We start from the raw sequence: 23,390 nt of genomic DNA, 5'->3' as shown, positions 1-23,390 counted from the left end.
TTTTTGAAAAGCACATAAAATTTAATAAATAGCTATGCTTTTTTTAAAAGTACAACAATACATCAATTTTATATTAAACCTGCATCTTTACACATTTGATAAAATGTGGAATCTGGATCTTTCAGCAGGATTTTTGGGTTGCCAACTTCACGAATACTCCCACTTTCCATAACTACTATCCTGTAAAACAATTTTTCATTAGGAATTAAAGATTAAAAACCACATATTTATTTGCAAATTATGCTTTCTAAATAATTAATATCAAATAACGTAAATATTTCGCAGTATTTTGAAGAAGACCTCATGTCAGAAACCTGAATAAAACAGATTACAGTAAAATTAATGATATTCACGTGGAATATTATGAAGGTTGTCTCCAAGGTTAAAAACAGAAATTTCTTTTAGACGTTTCCTCGTTTCTGTAACCTTCATAAAACCTAATATGATACTCAGAAATCTGGCATTTTTTCTATAGAAATATAAATCTTGTTTGTAAAATTAGTTCTCAATTGCTACATTGCGCTATTTTAAGGTGGCCATAAAATAACTTTCCCCGTTTGGCGGCATCTGCTGCTAAAACGAATGAACGAAATGAAACCGCATTTCATATACAGACTGTAGAAGGCATGGGAAGATGAATTACGCAGCAAAAAGAAAAATAAAGTACTAAAAGTTGTCGATAGGAGAAATATTGCCGCTGCTCTCACGTACGAACGAGGAAATTTGCACATCGAGATAGATTATGTAAAATTCTTAGTGCGTGCGTGACAGCCGTGGTATGTATTCCTTGTAAAAAGGGAAGAGCAAACGACCTGTTAGCAGTTCTTTCTTCACTGTTTTTCTTGATGGACTGTTGAGGTATGCTTAATATGAGCCCTACCTTACCTCAGCATTAGTAAAATTGTTACCAGTTACCAGTATTGGTAAAACTGTTCTACAATAGATAGTGTAATGCCGTGGCTGCTCTTAAGCAAACTTGCATGTCTTGAAACAGAACATAAGACGAGCTGTTATGAACGTGGAAACTGACAGTATACAAGCAGCAGTGGAGAACGTTATACACTGTATGCAATATGTTGTACACAGAACCTAGAATATAGAAAACAAATATAGTCCAGAATATAGAAAATGTTACAGGGGGCCTTAATATTGATGAATAAAAGATTATTTTCTGTGAGCTTCAGGAATTCATTCATAACTGTACTCCCACAGCGCCAATATTCCCCTATTTTTGGTACTAATTTTTTTTCTGTGGAATTCATCTTCCCATGCCTTCCACAGTCTGTATATGAAATGTGATTTCACTTCGTTCATTCGTTTTAGCAGCAGATGCCGCCAAACAGGGAAAGTTATTTTATGGCCACCCTGTATATATGCAATATAAATAGCAAATCGAATTGTTGATAATTTTGATTAATTATACTGTAACTACCGGTGTGCATGACTATGAATGTATCATTATCGAATTCCATGAGATGATGCAATTTAATTCAATTGCGGCAGATTTTTAATTTTCAGGAATTTTTTCAAATTTAAAATGTTTAAGATATAATTTTTTATTTTAATTTATATATTGCTTTATTTAAAGATCAGAGTTCAGAAACACGTACAAATATGATCAACGTTGTTAGGCTGTGTGAAATACACTTATCACTAAATTCATCAATTTAAATGTTTATGGTAAGCTATTTTACGATCTCCGATAACAGCTTCTATTTTTTAATTGCTTCATAAGCAGAGAACATTTTAATAAACACCACCAAATGTAATTTTAACCATAAAATTATTATTATTATTTTGAAACAGCAATGTACCAACATCTAACGCTGAAAAGAGGGTTGCCGTAAGTTCCAACCAACTCTTTTGATGAAACAGAAACCTAGACGTTTCAGTTTCCTATCTCAGACCATAAAACAGCATCTTGATTTAGTTATCAATTATTAAAATTAATAACAAATCGACTTAAATTTATTTAAAAGCTAAATGAATTTTTTCTTCCACTCGTTCACTTTCTCATAACTCTAATATACAATTATTTGCAAAAATGATCCTTTAGTGAGTTAAGCAAAAGAAGTATATTTTATTGCAGGAAAAATGGATGAAAATTAAACTGAAAATAAATATAAAAACTGTTAAGAAGAACGCTTTCTTCAGTATATTAAAAAAAAATGCATCAAAAATTTTGAAGTCAAAGCAAAAAGCAGAAAAACGTGAAGAGAAACGGAAGTATGCTAAGTGCATTGAAACTGCAATCACATTTATAACGTACAGGATATTTCAACGTTATTCATAAAATAACAAAACTAAATTGAAGTGTCGTTTTACAAACTGAGTGGAAATGATTAATTTTGGCATAATCTTTACACAAAGAATTTCGTTTGTTCTCATTTTTGCAAATGCAACTTCTGGTTTGCAGACAAAATAGCACCATGCAGTGAAAAAAATGGTGTAGATTTTCTGGTAATAAGAAGCGAAATCTCCTACAACCGCTCAGAGGCTATTCAGATGAGAATTTAATAAACCTCTGTCAACGGAATAATTCATTAAAAGATAGTGAGAACTATTTCATGAGACTGGATATGCTTTATATTAAGGAGGTCTCAAATAGGTTAAGCATCCATAATGAAAATGTTCTTCCATTAGAGATTTATTTGAGTACAGTTCTAGTAAATCTATTCGCTTGGCAAGCTAATAGATTTAACTTGCCCAGATCTAGTGTTCATAAAGTTCTTTACGAAATGTTTAAGCTGACTGCTCATACATAGCAGATTTATAAAGAAATCAGACCTAATAATCGAGTTATCTGTAAAGAAATTCTCGACCGTATCAGTAATGATGATACATTTCTTCAAAAAGTCGTATTCAATGACGAAGTAACATTTCACACTTCAGGAGAAACTAACTGTCACAACTGTAGGATTTGGGACATTTGTGTACAGCTGGTAATCCTGCTGCCACTGAAAAAGCAGAATAAGAGGATTTGTGGTGACCGACTGCTGCCTTAATTATCATCCAGCTATGCCGGCAACCAATTCTCCAGATTTTAAGAGCTCCTTTGGAGAAGTCTGACCCCTTTCTCTTCTCTATAGCCACACTTTGTCGAACAGTCATGTGCCCGCAGTCCTCATTCTTTGTTTTGCCGCTTTTTTTTTCAGTGGTTGACCCCCAGCCATAGAGTCAGGTAGGATAGTCAAACTTTGAACGTTCTTCTACATCTTCAGCTTCGCCTGTCACCTTTTTCACGAGGTGCAGGCCATGTAGGATTTGGGATTTGTAAAATCCAGACTTTTAAGGTAGTATTTTCATTTTTGAGGCTGCCTTAAAGTCAACGTTTGGTAGGCATCAACTCATAATTAAGTGATTGGCTCTTTCATTTTCATGCCGTCTATCAATTCGGACATTTACTTGGGTATGCTAGAATGTATGTATGTTGTGCCAAGATTAGAAGAATACAGCCAAATATTTTTTTAGAGGTGTCTCCTGTCATTGGGCTATACATGCTTCCAATTTCATGATGAAATATTCCCAAATCGATGAATTGGTAGAAATGGGGAATTTTCATGGCCTTAACATATTTTTGACATCCTTTCATTAGACTTCTTTCTCAAGGGATACCTGACGAACCAAGTGTATGTTGCAGAAGTTCGCGGATTCTAATTAAGAAATCGAATCATCACAGACACAACTACAGTACTGTGACTATTCAAATATATAGAAATGTCTGCAAGGAAATTCAGAACAGATCTGATATTCTAAGCAACGAATGATGTTCATGTTGAAGTGTATTAATACAAATTTTTTTGAATTATTAAATAAAATTCAGTAAGTCTTTATTCTCTTACTCCTTCCTTATTCTGTATTATTAATAAAAATTATTATTAATGATTTCTCTATTTACAAATTAAAATATGTAAATATTATGATACATTATAAGAAAATTATGAATTTCAGATTAATATAACATAAAAAATTATTACTTTGCAGGACTTTTCACATGGAATATAGCATAATCATTTAAATAAGTAATTATTATAAATTTAGTATAAATAGGTATTATTAATATATTATAAATAAGTAATAAATTATATTTATTTCATAATGATTTTAACAATTCAATGTAAACACATGTTACTGTCCTTATATTTTATAAATTTATTTATTTGTTAACAAGGCTAATAATATTCTTTATATTGATTTACAAGTAGTTATCCTCAATAAACGGCTCTAAGCAGTTACATAACTGGAAATCGCCATTGACCTTGAAGGTAAGTCACCACTCTAAAAACTTTTTGATCACATCTCGTAAATTGATTCTTTTGCAGTGGCGTTATTTTGTGGCGACAATGTGAAATATTATTCACATTATAACTCTCCTTGATATTTAATGTATTTTTACTCTCATAAAACTGGAAAATTTAATTTTGCGACACTTTTGTTATTAAGTAAGTATCTTATGAGGTTTCCGAAGATAGTAGACAAATAGATATGTTTTCATGGTAATACCAACTGAAGAGAACGCACGGGTGAGTGTTACTGACATGAAGACAAAAATGCGTTTACATATAAAGGAATATATATATATATATATATATATATATATATATATATATATATATATATATATATATATATATATATATATATTGATTATTATACACTGAAGGAAAAAAATCCCAACACCAAGAAAAAATTATTGTAGAGTAATGAAATTTGGACAATGCATTTGTCTAGTTAACGTGTTTAATTGATTAAATTTTCAAGATCACAGGTTAATTTAAGCTCAAGAAAATGCATTTCAAATGTGAAATTTTGTTACATTAATAATCGGGGTATCCTCCAGAATTTTGAATGCAAGCCTGCAACAGTTCAAGAATTGCAACTATTCATACAAGTGCCGAATGTCACTTTGTGGTATGGAATTCTATGCTTGTTGTACTTGTTCTGTCAATACTGGGACGGTCAGTGCAGGCTGTGGATGATGCTGGAGTTGTCACTCTAGAGAGCACGTTGCATTACAACAGTGGTATGAGGGTGAGCTTTATCCAGTTGGAAAACTCCCCCTTGAATGCTGTTCATGAATGGCAGTTCAACAGGTTAAATTAACAGACTGAAGTACAAATTTGCAGTCAATGTGTTTGGGATAACCACGAGAGTGCTCCTGCTGTCACAGGAAATTGCTCCCCAGGCCATGACTCTAGAAGTAGGTCCAGTCTGTCTAAGCTGCAGACAGTTTGATTGCAGTGTTCCCCTGGCCTCCACCTGACCAACACATGGCCATCACTGGAGCCAAGGCAGAACATGCTTTCATCAGAAAACACAACAGATCTCCACTCCGTCCTCCAATGAGCTCTGGCTTGACACCACTGGCGTCGCAAACGGCAATGACTTGGAGTCAGTGAAATGCATGCTACAGGGCGCCTGGCTCGGAGCTGTCCTTGAAGTAACCGATTTCTAATAGTTCCTTGTGTCGCTGTGGTACCAACTGCAGCTCGAACCTCTGCCGCAGACGCAGTACAATGCGCCACAGCCGTACGCCGAATATGTCGGTCTTCCCTCTCAGTAGTGCCATTTGACTACCTAGAACCCTGTCTTCTTGAGGAAGTACCATCCCTTGACCACTGCTCCCAACAATCATTCACAATGGATACATTTCGGCCAAGTCTTTCTGCAATATCGCGGGAAGAAAATCCACCTTCTCGTAGCCCTATTACACGACCTCGTTCAAACTCAGAGAGCTGTTGATAATGGCTTCTTCGTCTTCTTAAAGGCATTCTTGGCTAACATGAACTCAATACGTCAGATTTCAAAGATAAATAATGCTCACGAATTTTACAGCACGCATTTAAAGTAAACCTGATACGTAACTTCTGAGTGGCGCTACTAGCGTCACACTTATGCAGGAAGCGCGAAATTTGAATCGATGTTTTTTTTCAGATGTATAAACATGTCTACCAAATTTTGTTTATCTAGCACAAGTCCTTCTTAGTGTTGAGATTTTTTTCCGCCAGTATGTGAGAAATTTCATTTCAATTTAGATAATATCTTTAAAATAAGTTTATCTAATGAGATATGTATATTTGAAGAGAGTGGTTCTATTTTGGGGCATTTTTATATCGTCAATGATTTCTTAGGCGAGTCACGGAGGCATGAAAATACGAAATTTAAATAGTTACTTGAATACTTACTTGTCGTAATCTATAATTGTATTCAATCTGTGAGCAATGGTGATCACAGTATCGTTATTAAAAGCAGTGCGAATCGTGTTCTGAATGAGGCTATCTGTATCCATATCCACTGAAGCTGTGGCTTCATCTAAAACCAAAATTTTCGTCTTTTTCAAAAGTGCTCTTGCTAGGCAAAGAAGCTGTCGTTGTCCAGCACTAAAAAGATGTACAATATCAATTATCTGAAAAATTTCATTCAGTTTTTAAATAGGATGGAAAAATCTGTTTCTTACACCCATTTTTTTTCATTGTTTGCTTTTCTGATTATATTCATTTTGCAATCGAGTTCTATATCGTGTGATTTGTTGTTGAATATTGAGAATAGTTACAATTTTGTCACATATATGCATTAATCCACTATAAAGCCAGGAAGCATGTATTCAAAAAATTAATTAAAATATAACGGCAACAGGTAGAAAGAACTGTTAAATATTTGTTTCGCTCGATTTGTTTGGAGCTTTATTAAAACTGATATAAAATTACAACTGTTACATAAAATAGTGTTATGGAGACAGTAAATTGTCTCAGCATAAATAGCAAAAATTAAAACTATGAACGTTTTCGTTACAAACATAACACACATTACATTAATCACAGCTTAAAATAAATTATTTTATATCTAAAAACGATGAACAACTCCAAATAATGAAAAAGCAAATGAAAAAACTTAATTGCTTTAATAAAAAGCGATCTCCATAAAGTTATCGTAAAACATTTATTACGTTGTCAAATCTTCGAAAGTAACAATTTGCTGATTTTCGCAAATTTGGTAGAAAAAAAAACTAAATCAATAACTAGAATTCATTACAACAAGTGGGACCGAAATAAATTATAGAAATTTAATCAGTTTGTAGGGAAAGAAAGATGAAATAAATACCAGGGGAAACTTAAGGAATTATGGGTAATTGAAAATAACGGGAATACTTATTTTCAATGTATTTTTAGGAATTTCTACCAACAATTTAGGTATAATTTATAAATTTTTAATAACATTTCGTTAATAAAAAGCAATATTTTTGAAGATATAAAACATTTATTACGTTGTAATATCTACGAGCGTAACAATTTGCTGATTTTTGCGAATTTGGTAGAAAAAAAAAACTAAATCAATAACTAGTATTCATTACATCAAGTGAGACTGAAATAAATTATAAACATTCAATGAGTTTGCAAGAAAAACAAAGATTAAAAAATATAAGGATAAAGTAAGGAATGATAGGTAATTGAAAAGAACTGGAATATTAATTTTCAATGGATTTGTAGGAATTTCAACCACCAATTTAGATATCACAATGACAAAAAGATTTGTCATTGTGATATCTAAAATTGTGATATCTATTTGTGCTTGTGAAAAAGCATTCATGGAGAAAATATTATCATTTTCTTCACCTACGAGGTAGTGAGAATGGGATTTTGTAGGATTCTAATAAAGGAATTTGCTGACATCTTTTACTCATAACTGGCAGGAAAACGTAGCATAACTAACCTGGCCTTAAAAAAGCGAATTCCGGTTAGACATAATTTTATTCTACGAATCAGGACGCCAATCAGTTATTTAGAGAGAAAAATATGTTTTCCCTTAAAAATTCTTCTTATTTACACCAAGAAAATATTCCTATGATAACTGAACTGAGTTCTTGTAATTTGCTTACCTAAAGTTGGTACCACCTTCTTCAAGATCGTATTCTAAACCTTCACTTAAATTGGATACGAATGTCTTTAAATGAGCTTTATCCAAACTTTCCCAAATATCCTCATCTTTGTACTCATTGTTTGGGTCGACATTCATCCGAAGTGTTCCAGTAAATACAACAGGATCCTATAAAAATAAAGAAAATCCTAAAAAAAAGGAAAATCGTAAAAGCAAAACCTATATACAAAGAAACGGTGCAACTAAACAGTTCACTGGATGATAAATTATTTTGATGGAAACCTTGGATTTGTTTAGACTTTGCCAAGAAAATGAGCAAGAGAGAGGTGTCATTTCATTGTATTAGATTTTAATTTTATACTATAAGCAGCTCACTATAAAATTCACAATTCAGAATTTCCAGCTTCTTAATATATTGACATCTATGATTATTTAGGCTATTGTTATCGGAATTTGTTTACGAAGTCTTTTCGTGTAACGTAACCGTCACACAGCAAATGCAATTACACATGTCATATAACGTCTAAAAGCAAGTTGCTTCAGACTGTGCTGTGAAGTCATGTCTTATTTTATTTTATTTTATTTATTTATTTGCCTGTAAAATGTGCGATAGATTCCAAAAATAAATTGGTACATGAATTGACTCTGTTACTTGTGTAGTCACTTTGATTCAGTTAAAAACCAATTTATTTATTTAAATAACACTTGTTTGAGTACCTCCAAATTTTTTGCTTGCAAATGATATATAAATGTCTCAGTTTCAGTTTCCATATCTAAAAACTCCGATGATATGATATACGTGTCTGACTCATTAAAAATGTCAAAGGATTAAGAGTAAAAGAAAGAGTGCAAAAGCAATAATTGTCTCAAAAAAGAAAAAAAAAAGGGGGGGGGGCGAAATTTCAGACGAAATAACATTTTGCTTATTTTCAAACTTTTGTTTTATCCGTATGTGTCGTATGGGAAATGGAACAAAGCAAATATTTTGCTTACTAGAAACAGAAAAAACGCTGGTGTTTAGAACTAAGAGAATTTTCACTTTTGGTCTATTATCACCTTAACTATTAGATAGAATTTCATGAAATTAGACATATAAGCAGGTTAATATAGTCTATATATAAAATCGCCCACCAATGTCTGTTACGCTGTTTTGGCGTCTAGCTAGACTCTGGCTCTGGATAAATTCTACCCGAGTTTAATTTTTTAAGTGTTCCACGCCATACTGTAGCTGTTAAAAGATGCGTTAAACTAGTTACAGAGTCTGTAGAGCAAGTGCAAAGACATGGAAACAGAAAAGATCAGTTTTGGTTTCAAGATTCACAAAACTATTCTAAAATTTGATTAAAAAAGGTGAATTCACGACATTTTTTACTAAATGAAGAAAATCAGCACACCTTAATCGACTTTATACTTGGAAAATATGCGGGTGGAACTCAAATTGCAGCTACATTCTCATGATGAGATCTTAAAAAAATTGTAAAACCGGCAGAGAGCAATAAAATGATATATTCTTATAAAATTGAATGCATAAAATCATTCGCATTAGCAAATAATCCAGTGGAAATGGTTTTTTATTATTTAAAATATTGCACAACGACTGTTTGTAAAATGGTAAAAAACTTCAAATTCTTACTTATCTTCTAAAACTTATGACCTTTTGCATGAATTCAAAACACAATAATAATAACTTTAATATTAATACCTTTTTTGCCATTTTTTTCAATTTTTAGGCCTCCTTTAGGATCTGAAGATTCTAAGCATAATTTTGGTTAATATTTTATCGTTGATTAGCATACTAAGATGCAGCTTTTGAACCTATTAAAAATTGGTTTGGAAAATTGATTTTTTTTCTCTCCACCTTAATATGCGTATCTAATTTTATTAAACTTTGTTTAATAGTCCTGAAGAAGGTTGACCAAAAATGAAAATTCTCTTCATTTTGAACATCAGTGTAAGTTAATAATTGAATTTATTATTACGCTTAACAGCAGATGATAAGGCCCTTTAACATTTTATTCAAAAAATTGTGATTATTTGGCTGTTAGAAATGAATAAAGGCAATAATGAATAACAGGAATAAGGGTAAGAGAACAAATAAACAGTGAAATGAAAATATTTTATATCTTCTACAAATAAATTTGACCGTCAAAACCTTTTCTTAGAATATTATTAAATTGTAGACGATTTCATTTCCTTATCAAAACAAAAAACTATTTACTGGTTCTGCTTTTGATTTAACTTTTATCTTGCGCAAAATGTAGGAACATCAAAGAATTAGAAACAGGCCTCCAATCTCATTTACTTGATTTATTGCATCATTTTTTTTTTACTTTTTATGCTGATAGTAGACTGCAGTCATTAATCTGAATGCATTTCGCTGCTTTCTTAACGCTTGAAACCGTTCATAAACATAATATTTCATTTGATTATTGGAAAAATTTTATTTGCTTCAGTAACCTTGAGAGACGAATAAAGATTCTTAACTTGTTAAAGGAAAGTGTTCCCTTTTGAATATCTGCTTCAAAGTTGCATTTTATTCTGCATAAAATAAGAAAAATCTTATTAAATGTGCAATGTAAACAGTGGAATGAATTATGGGAATCCTCATTTTCTGTATTTTCTCTTATTCTGGTGCCTTTTATTATAAGCGCTTTTACTTAGAACACATATATAAATACATACACCGTATGGCTACTATATGTCGACTAGAAGACTTCGTTTTCGCTTGTCACAATTATCGTATCATAAAAGTTCAAGACAAAGTCATAAAAGAGCTCAAGATAAGATCTTAAATTCAAGTCCCATAACAACTGTTTCACAGGAGGACAGCATTTTCAGAGCCATTGTAATTGCTTATAGAAATTTTTTATTTTACGAATGCTTCACTTTATTTCAACAATTTTATTATTTATATTCTTCGTCAGTAATTTTATCTAACCGGGATATTATACAATCGGAGAATTGGGAAAGTTTTTACTTTAGAACACTGCACCATTGTGGAATGAAATCTGAAAAAAAAAGTAAGAAAACTTTTTCAAGAAATTGTACATTCCTATTTGATGATAATTCATCAATAAAATCGATATATTTATCAGTTTAATATCTCACCGAAGCAATGTGTCTCAATTCGTTATGCAAAAATAAAGACGAATTACGAACGTCACTCAAAAACATGTGATGAATGATTCCGGAAAACATTCTTCAAATAACTGGAGCCTCAGTTACGTCTCATGTTGATAAATATAACTTTTGCTATGGATTTTTGATTTTTTCTAATTGAGATTTATTTATTATGTTTACAAGCGGAAACCATGAGTAATATTTGTACGTTCTGTGAAACCCGGAAGGACAAATCTGAAATCATTTCTCAAGGAAAACGAAAAGAAACATTAAGTTTACTTTAATGCAAAGTAGCTCCTAAAAGCTATGGAACATTTGAGAAGCTTTTAGAAAACGCCAAAAGTTAAAATTGATTTGAGAGGAAAGAGATTGATATTTTCTTCAGGCATAATCTCCATTTTATTCTGAATGAAATCTTTATCTTTATTTCAACAATATTTATTTAGTTTTCTTTATGAAGATAAAAATGCAAACAGACAGTAAAAGAAAGCACTCAGCAAGTGCTCAGATAACAAAACTTTTACAGTTACAAACCATAATTGTAAGCTTCCTTTTTTACTTTCACGTTCTAGTGACGTTAATATTTTTTTTCATACATTTATTCATATCGAAAAAATGTATTATACATTATGTACAAATGCAACATATGTACCATAAGCAAAAATAAACAAGGAACGATCCCCAAAAACTGATTATTTTTCATTATAGATACAGTAAATCGGTTAGAAATTTACCTAAATCTGTAAAATAACCCCATTTTACAAAGGGTTTAAAAAGGGTAATAGAATCATAAACCAGAAGGGATCGCCCAAGAAAGGTAACTCGATCCATGACTTGTTCGTGAAGAATTCATGCTTCAGTACCCTCATAATTATTAAAGAATCCAAGGAAAATTGCTCCTCATCATTTATACATTAAAATGAACAATGAATGTTGCTTTCAACTAGTTTAAATGCGCGTTCGGTAGAAAAATATTTTTTGTTAGAAAGATAACAGGAAGATCGGATTTTTGCAAAATCAACGATAAATGTCCATATTTTACTCGAATCAGGTTCTGCTTACAGATTATAGTAAATTAAATATTTTTGTCATAGACAGTGGCATTAAAAAACTTAATCTTAAGAACTTAGTTGTAACAAAAAATCATGCAATGGATTAGTACTTGTGTAAAGATGAATGTCAATATCAGAATGTTTACTAATGATATAATCTATCATTCTCTTTATTTAAATGCAATTTTAAATGATCAGTCCAAAATCTGAGTATTTAAAACAATTTTCTTTTTTTTTTTTATCATGCCAACAATCCTACTTCTGATGTTTTTAAAAGTGTTAGAAAGCTCAAAAAGTCCCATCCAAGTTATTCGATTGTATTCCGATTGAACACATTTAAATAGAATCGGGGTAATTTTGAACTAAATTTAAACAAATTTAAACATAATTTTTTTTTATCATGCAAACGATCCTACTTCTGATGTTTTTAAAAGTTTTAGAAAGCTTAAAAAGTCCCATCTAAGTTATTCGATTGTATCCCGACTGAACAAATTTAAACAGAATTGGTGAATTTTTGAACTGAATTTAAACAAATTTAAACAGAATTTTTTTTTTTATCATGCAAACGATACTACCTCTGATGTTTTTAAAAGTGTTAGGAAGCTCAAAAAGTTCCATCCAAGTTATTCGATTGTATCCCGATTGAATAAATTTAAACAGAATTGGTGAATTTTTTAATTGAATTTAAACAAATTTAAACAGAATTTATTTTTTTATCATGCAAACGATCCTATCGCTGATGTTTTTATAAGTGTTAGGAAGCTCAAAAAGCCCCATCCAAATTATTCGATTGTATTCCGATTGAACAAATTTAAACAGAATTGGTGGCTCGAAATGCAAAGTGCGACAGAAAATAGAAATATGAACTAGAAATATTGATGTTTGAAGAGTGGAAGAAAAGTGAGACAGAAAATACAAAGGAATTAGTTAATTCTATGCTCGGATGTTTAAAAGCTGTTACGAATTGCTCAAGAATATCCTGCTAAGTACTACATTGCCAATGTATCACAATATGCAACGACATATTTTGACTACTGAATTTTTCAAAAAGTTTTCCTGTGCAATCAAATGATTGGTAAAGTTTTGCTATAAATGAAATGAAAACATTGTTAAAGAAATTCCATTAAGAAATATAAAATTCCATAAAAAATTAAATCATTATTCAATAAAAATTTGAAATGTCAATAAAATCTGTTTTTTTTTTATAAATCAAACAAACTGACTTTTTTTTAACTGAAAATTTACATGTTTGAACTAGGTTCAAATATTAAATGATTCGTTTATGATCAATTACATTAAAATTGTATTTCGCGCTGTAAAATCCTTGGGCGTAATATTCGAAAAATACAATTTCTTTGCTCTCTTGAATGTAAATTTCCACTGCATGCTTTTGATCCAAAAATAATTTTCATAAAAACAAAAATAAGTTATTAGAATTTCAATCTGGGGTAGTATAAAAGATTTTCATCTTGCTCCTTTGTCGTGCATTCTCCTCTATATCACCGTCATGAAAAGATTGGAAATGCGAGCTACCATTGAAATCTACGTTTCCTCTTCACTAATAGTAATCTTCTTTAAATTCCTAACTAAATTCAAGATGTTGAATACTGGTACAGAGCGTGTTAAAATCTTCACTATTGAGCCCGCCATCTTGACGCATTATCAGATCATTGGCCTATTTCGTATATACAGGATGCTCTGTAATTCTTTTCAGCCTTTGAAATTCAAAATGCCATCTCGTATATCCAGGGAAGTAACGTATAGTAAAATGACTGCTGAATTTACCGAGACAATTTACGGGGTCGTTAACAGAGAAATAAGGAAATTACAAAAAACAACTAAAAAAAAATAAAGGAGATTGACCAAAAAGTCAATATCCTTTAAAAAAAGAAAAATATACGCTAAACTATAATGAAAACACAAGAAAAAGTTTCATGAAGTTACCTGTAAAATTGGCGAAGATATTTGCGATTAAAATTATGAGATTACCGTGACATAAAAAAACGTTTGTCCTAAAACTGAAAAATGTATTTTCTGGTATTATCAGACAGTCTCAACAAATCCAGCATAAAAAAATAGCTCTGCTCCAGCTCAATAAAATCAGCAATCCCCCGATATGAAAAAACCTCTTATCTTCCCCTTACCCCAGCTTCCCTCGTTTTCTGGCGTTCTATATAAATGCTTTCCCCCGATATGAAAAAAACCTCTTATCTTCCCCTTACCTTAGCTTCCCTCGTTTTTTGGCGTTCTATATATATGCTTTCCCCGATATGAAAACCCCCTTCTTCCCTCCCCCCTTCCCTCGTTTTCTGGCGTTCTATATAAATGCTTTCCCCCAATATGAAAAAACGTCTTCTCTTCCCCTTACCCTAGCTTCCCTCGTTTTCTGGCTTCTATATAAATGCTTCCCCCGATATAAAAAAAAAACACCCCTTCTTCCCTCCCCCTTCCCTCGTTTTCTGGCATTCTATATAAATGCTTTCCTTGATATGATAAAACCCCTCCCCCCTTCCCTCGTTTTCTGGCGTTCTATATAAATGCTTTCCCCCGATATGAAAAAAACCTCTTATCTTCCCCTTACCTTAGCTTCCCTCGTTTTCTGGCGTTCTATATATATATATGCTTTCCCCGATATGAAAACCCCCTTCTTCCCTCCCCCCTTCCCTCGTTTTCTGGCGTTCTATATAAATGCTTTCCCCCAATATGAAAAAACGTCTTCTCTTCCCCTTACCCTAGCTTCCCTCGTTTTCTGGCTTCTATATAAATGCTTCCCCCGATATCAAAAAAACCCCCTTCTTCCCTCACCCTTCCCTCGTTTTCTGGCGTTTTATATAAATGCTTTCCCCCGATATGAAACAGTGCTCGTCTACCCATTCTATCTCAATTGTGCTGTCCTTGAAGGAAGAAAAGACTGGATCCTTCCAGACTTTTCTCAATCATTCTCGTACATTAGAAAAATTTATGAATCAGCTATGAATCGGAATTTTCTTTTAATATATTATGTTGGGAAACAAAAAAAATTAAGCATTAATTAATCTAATAAAAAGGAATATAAAATAATCAAATAAGATCTAAAATAAAAAGCAATTACAATGAATTATTTAACATTTTTTTTACATAAAAATCTATTTTGTGAAACGATTTTCTTTGTTGAGAATTTTTACCTACACATATTGGAGAATCTACGAAAAGGCCATTTGAAAATTTTCGAAATTCTTCCTAAATTTTCTAAGCAACCAATCTAATGCCTCTATGTTCTAAATCTGTTAATAGACATTTAGCAAACGATTTCTTTTCAGACATTTTATAACTGCTACTATTTTTATTTGGTTAAAATATTATTAAAAAGTAAAAGCAAACGATTTTTTCTTTGATAAACATATTTTGTTAATATTATTTCGTTTATTTTTTGTATAATAGCTGATGATCCATTGTAAACCTTCTGGAATCTGGCTATGTTTGTAAGATATGCTGTTAAGTTGAAAGAATAAACAAGCCGATGGAATTCTAAAATGCTTGGAATATTATTTCAGTTTTAAGAATTTAAGATGCTCTGCAAGCTATAGTTTGAAGCTTAAGAAAACGAGTAGTTTTCTAGAAAGCATGCAAAACTCTCAATTCAAAAAGCTTTCTCTACCGTTCTATGTAAATGCTTTCTCTGAAATAAAAGAGCGCTCAACTAGACGTTCAATCTCGTTGTACTGTCCTTGAAGGGGAAAAAAATGGGTCTTTCTAGACTGTTGTTAATCTTTCTCGTACTTCAGATAAACGTTTGGATCGGCCGTTGTGAACTACTCGTGGAAAGGAAAATGTGTATCATAAAAGAATTTTTTTTTTATATATATCTTTCAAGTGGATAGATATTTTATTCCAGAAAGATACAGCTATTAAGAATGAATGGAAAGGAAAGTGGAAAAAAATATCGCATAACATCAGAACATATTTTTTTCGAAAATTTTATGACTACTGGAGATGATCAGATTTTATTTATAACTAAAAATTAGATAAATTATCAGCAACAAAAATAGAAGTTACTGACATATAATGATAGTTACAATGTGTTAAAATTAATGTTGCTTTTTTTTTTTAACACGAATATGATTTCCTAGTATTTATTAGTTGAAAAAGATTAGGGAATTCTTGATAGAATTGTATTGTGTAATATCTATTAAGAAAATGCCGGTAACAAAAATAGAAGTTATTGACATGTAATGATATTTACAATGCTTTAAAATTAATGTTTTTTTTTTTTTTTTCTAACACGAATGTGTTTTCCTCATATTTATTAACTGAAAATATTAAGAAATTCTTCATGGAATTGTATTGCGCAATATCTATTAAGAGCATGCGCATCTCATAACTTAGGAGATTGGTCACCTTGAATGCAGGTATGGAGCATAATGTTAAATGAATAAAAGAAAAGAAGTACGGATGTTATTTTCGTTTCTTTTCAAGGTTTCAGTTGGAAAAGGCTCAAATTCAACGGCACGTGTTGTCGATAACTGTAATACCCGCGAGATGGGAGGCTTACATGCGGAAGAGGAAATCTTTTTTGTAGCACATATTCAAATATTTAAGAAATGAGCTACAAACACAGATATAAAAATGTTATACTCTTTCATACACCTTTATCAATCAATTTCCATTTACAAAATCACAATTCTCTGTTTAGTAAAATTCATTTCATTTTTTTTTTCTCGTAAAATCTTATTCACGGATTGGATTTCTGGTGTTTAGCATAACCAGATCTTTTCATTTTAATAGTGATAATGGAAGCAGATAGTAACATAAATAAAATTATTAAAACAACTTTTGAAAAATATACTTTTGTTAATGTACTTTAGTACATTATTTTTTAATTTTATGCGTTTCAGTCTTTAATTTCTAATTTATTATGACTAATATTTTGAAATCATGTGGTGAACTATTCACAAATTCATTACCAAATAATGCCATACGTGAAATCAAAATTTAATTAAATGAGTCGATTAACTGAGAATAGGCCCTGAAAATATAAAAATAATGTATTGTCATCAAGCTAACACAAGTGCAGGAAATTTCAAAACTAGAATATCAGGAAGTGAATGGGACAATTCAATTCAAACAAGTCCAATTAAATAAAAGTAAGCAAAAATTGTGGTGAATTATTCATTATCGTATAGTTTTTATAAAAATAATTAAAGAATGAAAACAAAGTCAAAATATGTAAACAAGTATGATATACAATTTTGATTAGGATATAATAATTCCGCATTATTTCCGACTCATGAAATAATTCCCTACTTATTAACAATATACTGTTCAAAGCCGCATATTATTATCATTTGTGTTCTTGCTCTTTTAAAATTTATCAAATAATAAAATAATTTAATAAATACAATCTTGTCTTCGAAATGGAAGTTTATTTTCAATAAAGAAATTTGATAGAAACAATCGCAATTTTATAATAAAATAATAAAATTAAAAACTGTTTCTTTCATAATTTTTTCTTTATGCTTCATTCTCATTTACATTGACTTCACCAGCCTTAGTTGAAAAAATCGTGTATTTTAAGTTTCATGCTGAGACCAAAACATCTAAGCTGTTGCAGTTGTAGAGTATCAAAATTTAGAAGCGTTGTTGAATATCTCCGAGCAGTAACAGAACAAATGCATTTAATCACTTCTTATGATATTTTATGACTCAGCTTCTTCAATGAGTTATAAATTGCAAATCAAATTCCAGGTGATTTGTTTATTACTCTCACGTGGTTGTTGGATGTGAGTCATCCTGTAAAAATACTCTGGGGAGATCACTTACAGTTATTACAAATGTTCTAATTTCGCGATTAACAAGTCTTATGAGTTCTTATCGTATACCCCTTAACTTTCGATATTTTCTAAATACTACAGCAGCATTTTTGTTGCTCTGATAGCACAGTTTTATAAACAATGCAGGCTTAATGTAAAGATAATATGTTGCAGACGCACTACAGATTTACCAAACAGTGGTAACTGTCGGAGAGAGAAAGCACAAAGTGACATCTATTTGCAAAAATTTGCATAATGATGCCAACTGTGCATCTTTATTAATAATAAAGAAGAATGCGCCCATGTCTGTGGGTTGGTACTCCTTAGAAGAGATCGCTGGAGTTGGTGTACAAAAATCCGGCAAATTGTTTGGTTTGGTTTGTTTATATTAACGTCCCGTTTGAAGCAACACTAGGGCTATTTTGGGACGGACCTCGTAATTTTGAACAGCGGTCAGATGACGAGGACGACACCTGAGCTGGCACCCCCCTCTCCACACCACACCAGCGGGAGGACGTTTGGTTATGACGGATTTAACGTGCAACAGACCCCCTTACACGACGATTCTTCGGTGGAATCGGGTCACGAACCTGAAACCCTCAGGTTCCGAAACCGAGACCTTACCACCAAGCCACCGCGGGCCCCAAAATCTGGCAAATATTTACTTTGTAGTGTGGGAATATTCACATCCAAGCTTTTTTTTTTTTTTTTTTGAAAATTTAAGGAACAAAAAGTCAAATAAAATTTGGACGCTTTTCCATGATAATTTCCAAAAACTTAATAGCACAGAAATCGTAATTAAAAAAGTAAATCATAATTATTCATTAAAAATCATAATTATTAAATAAAAAATTAAAAAAAATTAAAAAAATTTGTTGTATAAAATTATTTTAGTTGTCGTGTAATTTTTTTCTGTAATTTTAAAAAAATTAAAAGAATTGTTAATGCATTTTTAGATTATATTTTGTTGTAATACTTTCCATTCTTGTTATGATATACAAATCATTTTTATTATTAGTTCAATGTTTATCCTACATTTTCCTTTCATTGCTGGCAATCAAGGTATGAAGATTTGGTCTATTTTTCACACTCGGAAAGTTTCTGTTTAAATAATAGTTCTGCAATTTTTTGATTATTTCTTAATTTTTCCTGCAATTACAGATAAAATTTAATTTTAAAGGCGAGACGCGAGGATTTTTTATAAAGCTTCAGTAATCTAAATATTACTATTTTTTCTTTCCTATAATTGGGTGCGTAAAAATATATCATCGTTCTTTAAGCTTGAAACTCTGCTTTTATATCTTAATGTCGTTAATTATTTACAGAATCAATAAACAAAAATAATCTAAAATATTACAGAAATTATGAAATTTACCTAATATTACACACAAAACACCGATGAGGAATGATTTCATTTATTACTCTTATATATTTTACGAATATGTTTCGATTCAGCAAGCAAGTTATTGCGTTAGTTGAAGTTGAATAATTTTCTGTTCCAGATTAAAAACCAAATTTCGGGAGATATGAATGGCAGAGAGAATTTAAAAGGTGCAAGTGCAATAAACAGAACATTAGCTTTTAAAACAGCGGAGTTAATGTTTGTCAAAATTTGAAATTTAAAATAATTTGCTGTGAGGACAATTATAATCCAGAGACGTATAAAAGATTAGTACCTTTTCCGGCAAACAAGCTGATCGGCAAAGTCGGCTAGTTTTGAATAATCTCTGCTCCAGTTCTAATTGCTCATGTGAATTTCATCATTCTGATTGTAAGCAGTGTAAAAACTCGTGGAATCTCGTGTATCAAGGATGACAAAATAAAATTTGCGGGGAAAATTGCGATTTCTGTAATGCTTTCGTCTAACTGACATGGTAAATTGTATACAGCTCTGAATCGTTTGCTATGAAAATTTTGACTATTTTTTGCGTCAGTCAAATTTTATGGTCGGAATAATATGTATTCAAAATTCGGATGAATAATTTGGTAGAACAGAGTTTTCACGCTTTATTTTGCAACCAATCTGCAATTCAAAATAGGAGGGGAGGGCGGGTGACGAAGAAAATAGCAGCATCTCATCAAAGGTATTTTTCAAATTTCTTTTCATTAATTAATGTCCTGCTGTTGTCATAATTCCTTATAATTCATAATCAATAGACTATCAAAGCGGGCCCAAATGGAAACAATTTAGTTAAACAAATTTAGAATTAAGAAAATGTTCTCACATCAGTTCTCTTATGTACCAATAAAATGGGGTGTCTTGTAGTAGAATGAAGAAAATTAAGTGTCCATCCTTTCCTGTGATTGGTACACATATGTATACAATTCAGGTGGTAGAAACCACTTACTAAATTTCATTTATATTTCTGGTTGCATTTTTGAGGTAGAATGTTCACGTAACCATAAGTAGGCAGCTACCCCTTTGACAGATTTGATCCAAAATGTAAAATGTAATCTCCTGATAAAACTGTTAAATTTAATCTAATAATAAACTAAGTGTTGAATTTTATGGATAAGCAGGCAGTATGTATACACAGCAGTAAGGGTGGGTAGATTTCTTTTAGACGGATTAAGTCAAAAATTTGAAGGATATCTAAGTGTTATGCCTCTTACAAGTTCTATCCATCGAGCTTTGCGTTTCTCAGTTACAGTGTTCACAGACATATTGATATAATTCTAGAAATGTTTTTAATTGACTCAGGGAGATAAAAAAGCTACCTAAAACTTCAATTTCTCACTATCCTGAATTCGAATTTTTGATGATTAGCATGCTGTCTCTTTGCCTACGACAAAAAAATAATTTAAAAAAATTAAATCTCTCAAATTTCTTTACTTAATTTATTACATCTGCTATTAGTGATGAGAGCATATGATCTGCCTGTCTTACCCTAGTTACACTTCTAAAAGGAGCAGATAGTGGATGTCTTTCTGATACTAGGCCCATAATTGGTAACATTTGGTCCATCGGCTAATGGTTGCGTCACTGGTTGTGTTCGTATATGATGTCGATAAAACTTTGTTATTAGTAGGAATGTCTATCTTCTCCATGTGTTCATTTTAAACGTCATTCCTCTTTAGATGGTTTGAAACCTATCGATATTTGGCATATCGAGCAGATAGTAGATGGCATTCTGATGCTAGACCAATAACTGACAGCATTTGGTCCATCAGCTAATGGTTGAGTCACTGGTTGTTTTCGTATATGATGTCGATAAAACTTTTATTAATAGTAGGGGCGTCTATCTTCCCCATGCGATTATTTTAAACGTCATTCCTTTTTAGACGTTTTGAAATGCCTACTATCGATATTTGGCATTTTTAGTTTTTCCTTTCAATTCTGTCCGTTCGGTTCTTTCGCAGTAAACTTCCTTTAAAGCAATTTAATTATCCTTGTAGATAAAAATATAAAAGAAGATTTGTTATCTCTTCTGCATTTTAAATGTTTGGGTTCCAATGAACCAGGAAGACATTTGGATTAATATATTCAAAAGGTTTCCAAATGAATATTAAAAAGCCATTAAATTCAAGATGATTACATGTAATTTATCTGCATAAAACTAATGTCTAGCTGGTCTAAAAAAGAACTATCTCACCTGAGGGATAATTGTCAATTTTGATCTTAAGCAATGCAGTCCCACGGTAGTTATATCGATATTATCGATCACAATGGAACCTTGAACCGGTTCAATGATTCGGAACAAAGCCATTGTAATTGATGACTTGCCCGCGCCAGTGCGTCCGACTATACCAACCTAAGGAAGAGAAGAATATGTATGAAAAAAGTAAAGGCAGATAATGATTAGGTAATAATGATAATAAAAGACAGGAAATTTCAACTTTGCTAATTTTTCTTCGCGGAAAGATATTTTGTACTCAAGGAATATATTTCAAATAAGAAGGCAGTCTTGAAGAGGAAGTATGCTAGCTTTTTTTGTTATTACTAATTTCGAAACATAAATTGAATCACGGAGGAAATTTGTTCTTTCTCATTTTCAATAGTATAAACTGCTGAACTGAACGTTTCAAATTAGATAATGCTTCTGTTTCAAACAACTGATCAAAAATATGCTATCTAGGGAAAATAGTTTAAGGAGCGAAGATGTGTAAAATCAGGAAATTATTATATATCCTTTCTAACACTTTAATGAAACACAAAAATTTGGATGTTACAAAGATTTCAACTGAACTAAAAATTGAATGGAGATTTCTTGGTTTGCTAATAAGCAGGATAAACACATTTTAGATATTTAAACAAGAATGTTGTGATAAACAGGGTTTCAGATATATTAAAAACTATTTTGTACCTTCTAAATAAATATTTTATACTAAATTTTTAATAATATAGAAGCGAAATGCAGATCTTGTACAAAACAAGGCAGACCTTTGGACCTAGAGCTAAGGAATGTGCCACAAAAATGATTTGTATGGAGGGAATATGCACATCGAAACTACTTTATAAAAATTTTTTTCTTCATAATTTACGAAAATATTATAGCAGAGAAGTGATAATTATACCATCTGAAAGTTCAAAAAATATGTGCTAAATAAATTAATTTAATTGCAGAAAAATTTGTCTGTAATTTTAACAAATTTTAAAAATATTTTAAAGTTTTTTTTTTTTTTGCAAAAATATTTTTTTATTGTTGCAATGTTATTCATGTAATAATTCAGATTTTTATTCCATTACCTGTAATCAAGTTTCGAAGATTTGGCTTATTTTTTTGGAATTGAGAAAGTTTCTTTTTCAAGAATTGTCCTAAGAAATTTGATTACTTTTTAGTTCTGTGGCTAATTATATATACTATTTAATTGTGAAAGTGAGAAATTATTTTTTTATATTTTTATTATCCTAAGCATTACTGCCCTTTTCTTCTAAAATCGGCTTTCGGCATGAGGACATTCGAACATCCGGCGAACGAAATGGAATGTATGCAAATCCGCCAATAAGTTTTCGGATATGAAGATATCTAACGGTTTGCTTCTAATATGTTTATAACTTAATAAAAATTCTACTTTTCTTGTTTGACTTTGTGGTTTTCTTTCTTGAACCTAGCTAGCTGGAAGTAAACGAAAAACTAAATTCAGATTTTTTTTTTTTTTTTTTTTGAGCGCCGCTTTTAGTGATGTGTTATTGCAAACGAAAGATTCGAAAGCTGATACAATACACAGATTTTTGGTAAATTTGATAGATAGTAGCTGGAACAATTGTAGTATTTGCAATATTCAATATTAAAGGCATTGCGACAATTCGATTTTGAATTTCGTCAAAGTTTCGGCGCTTGTAGCTCGCTTTAAATCCAGGTGTCCTAATGAAAATGGTGTCATGGGATTTTTTTCTGCTCTTTCAAGAATTTTACATATTTTACGTGTAGGTCTGTATAAAATGTTTTGAATTAGGATGTTTCCTGCTTGGCAGCATATTTTTTTTATCTACCATAACTTGCAAACGCTAGGAAATAAGATAAGGCCGCAATAGTGTTTTATGATTCATATGGATTCTTCTATCACTTTCTTTCATTTCGAAGATTAAGTCAAACTCACCTTGTATATACCA

At 31.3% G+C, this 23,390-nt stretch overlaps 1 protein-coding gene across 2 annotated transcripts in view; it reads right to left on the bottom strand.

Moving 5' to 3' along the window:
* LOC129958676 (multidrug resistance-associated protein 1-like) overlaps positions 1 to 23,390 on the bottom strand; it is a 103,278-nt gene continuing 79,888 nt past the window's right edge. For both annotated transcript variants that reach the window (XM_056071317.1, XM_056071318.1), the window contains 4 exons: positions 21,430 to 21,588; positions 7,877 to 8,043; positions 6,186 to 6,380; positions 1 to 180 (listed from right to left, as the gene is read on the bottom strand). In XM_056071317.1, the coding sequence (XP_055927292.1) occupies positions 69 to 180; positions 6,186 to 6,380; positions 7,877 to 8,043; positions 21,430 to 21,588 (633 nt within the window). In that variant the 3' untranslated portion in view covers positions 1 to 68. The remainder of the gene's footprint in view (positions 181 to 6,185; positions 6,381 to 7,876; positions 8,044 to 21,429; positions 21,589 to 23,390) is intronic.

This window comes from Argiope bruennichi, chromosome X1 (assembly GCF_947563725.1).
Source record: "Argiope bruennichi chromosome X1, qqArgBrue1.1, whole genome shotgun sequence".
NCBI lineage: Eukaryota > Metazoa > Arthropoda > Arachnida > Araneae > Araneidae > Argiope > Argiope bruennichi.
The sequence above is the reverse complement of the archived record's forward strand: the minus strand, read 5'-3'. Positions and strand labels throughout refer to the sequence as shown.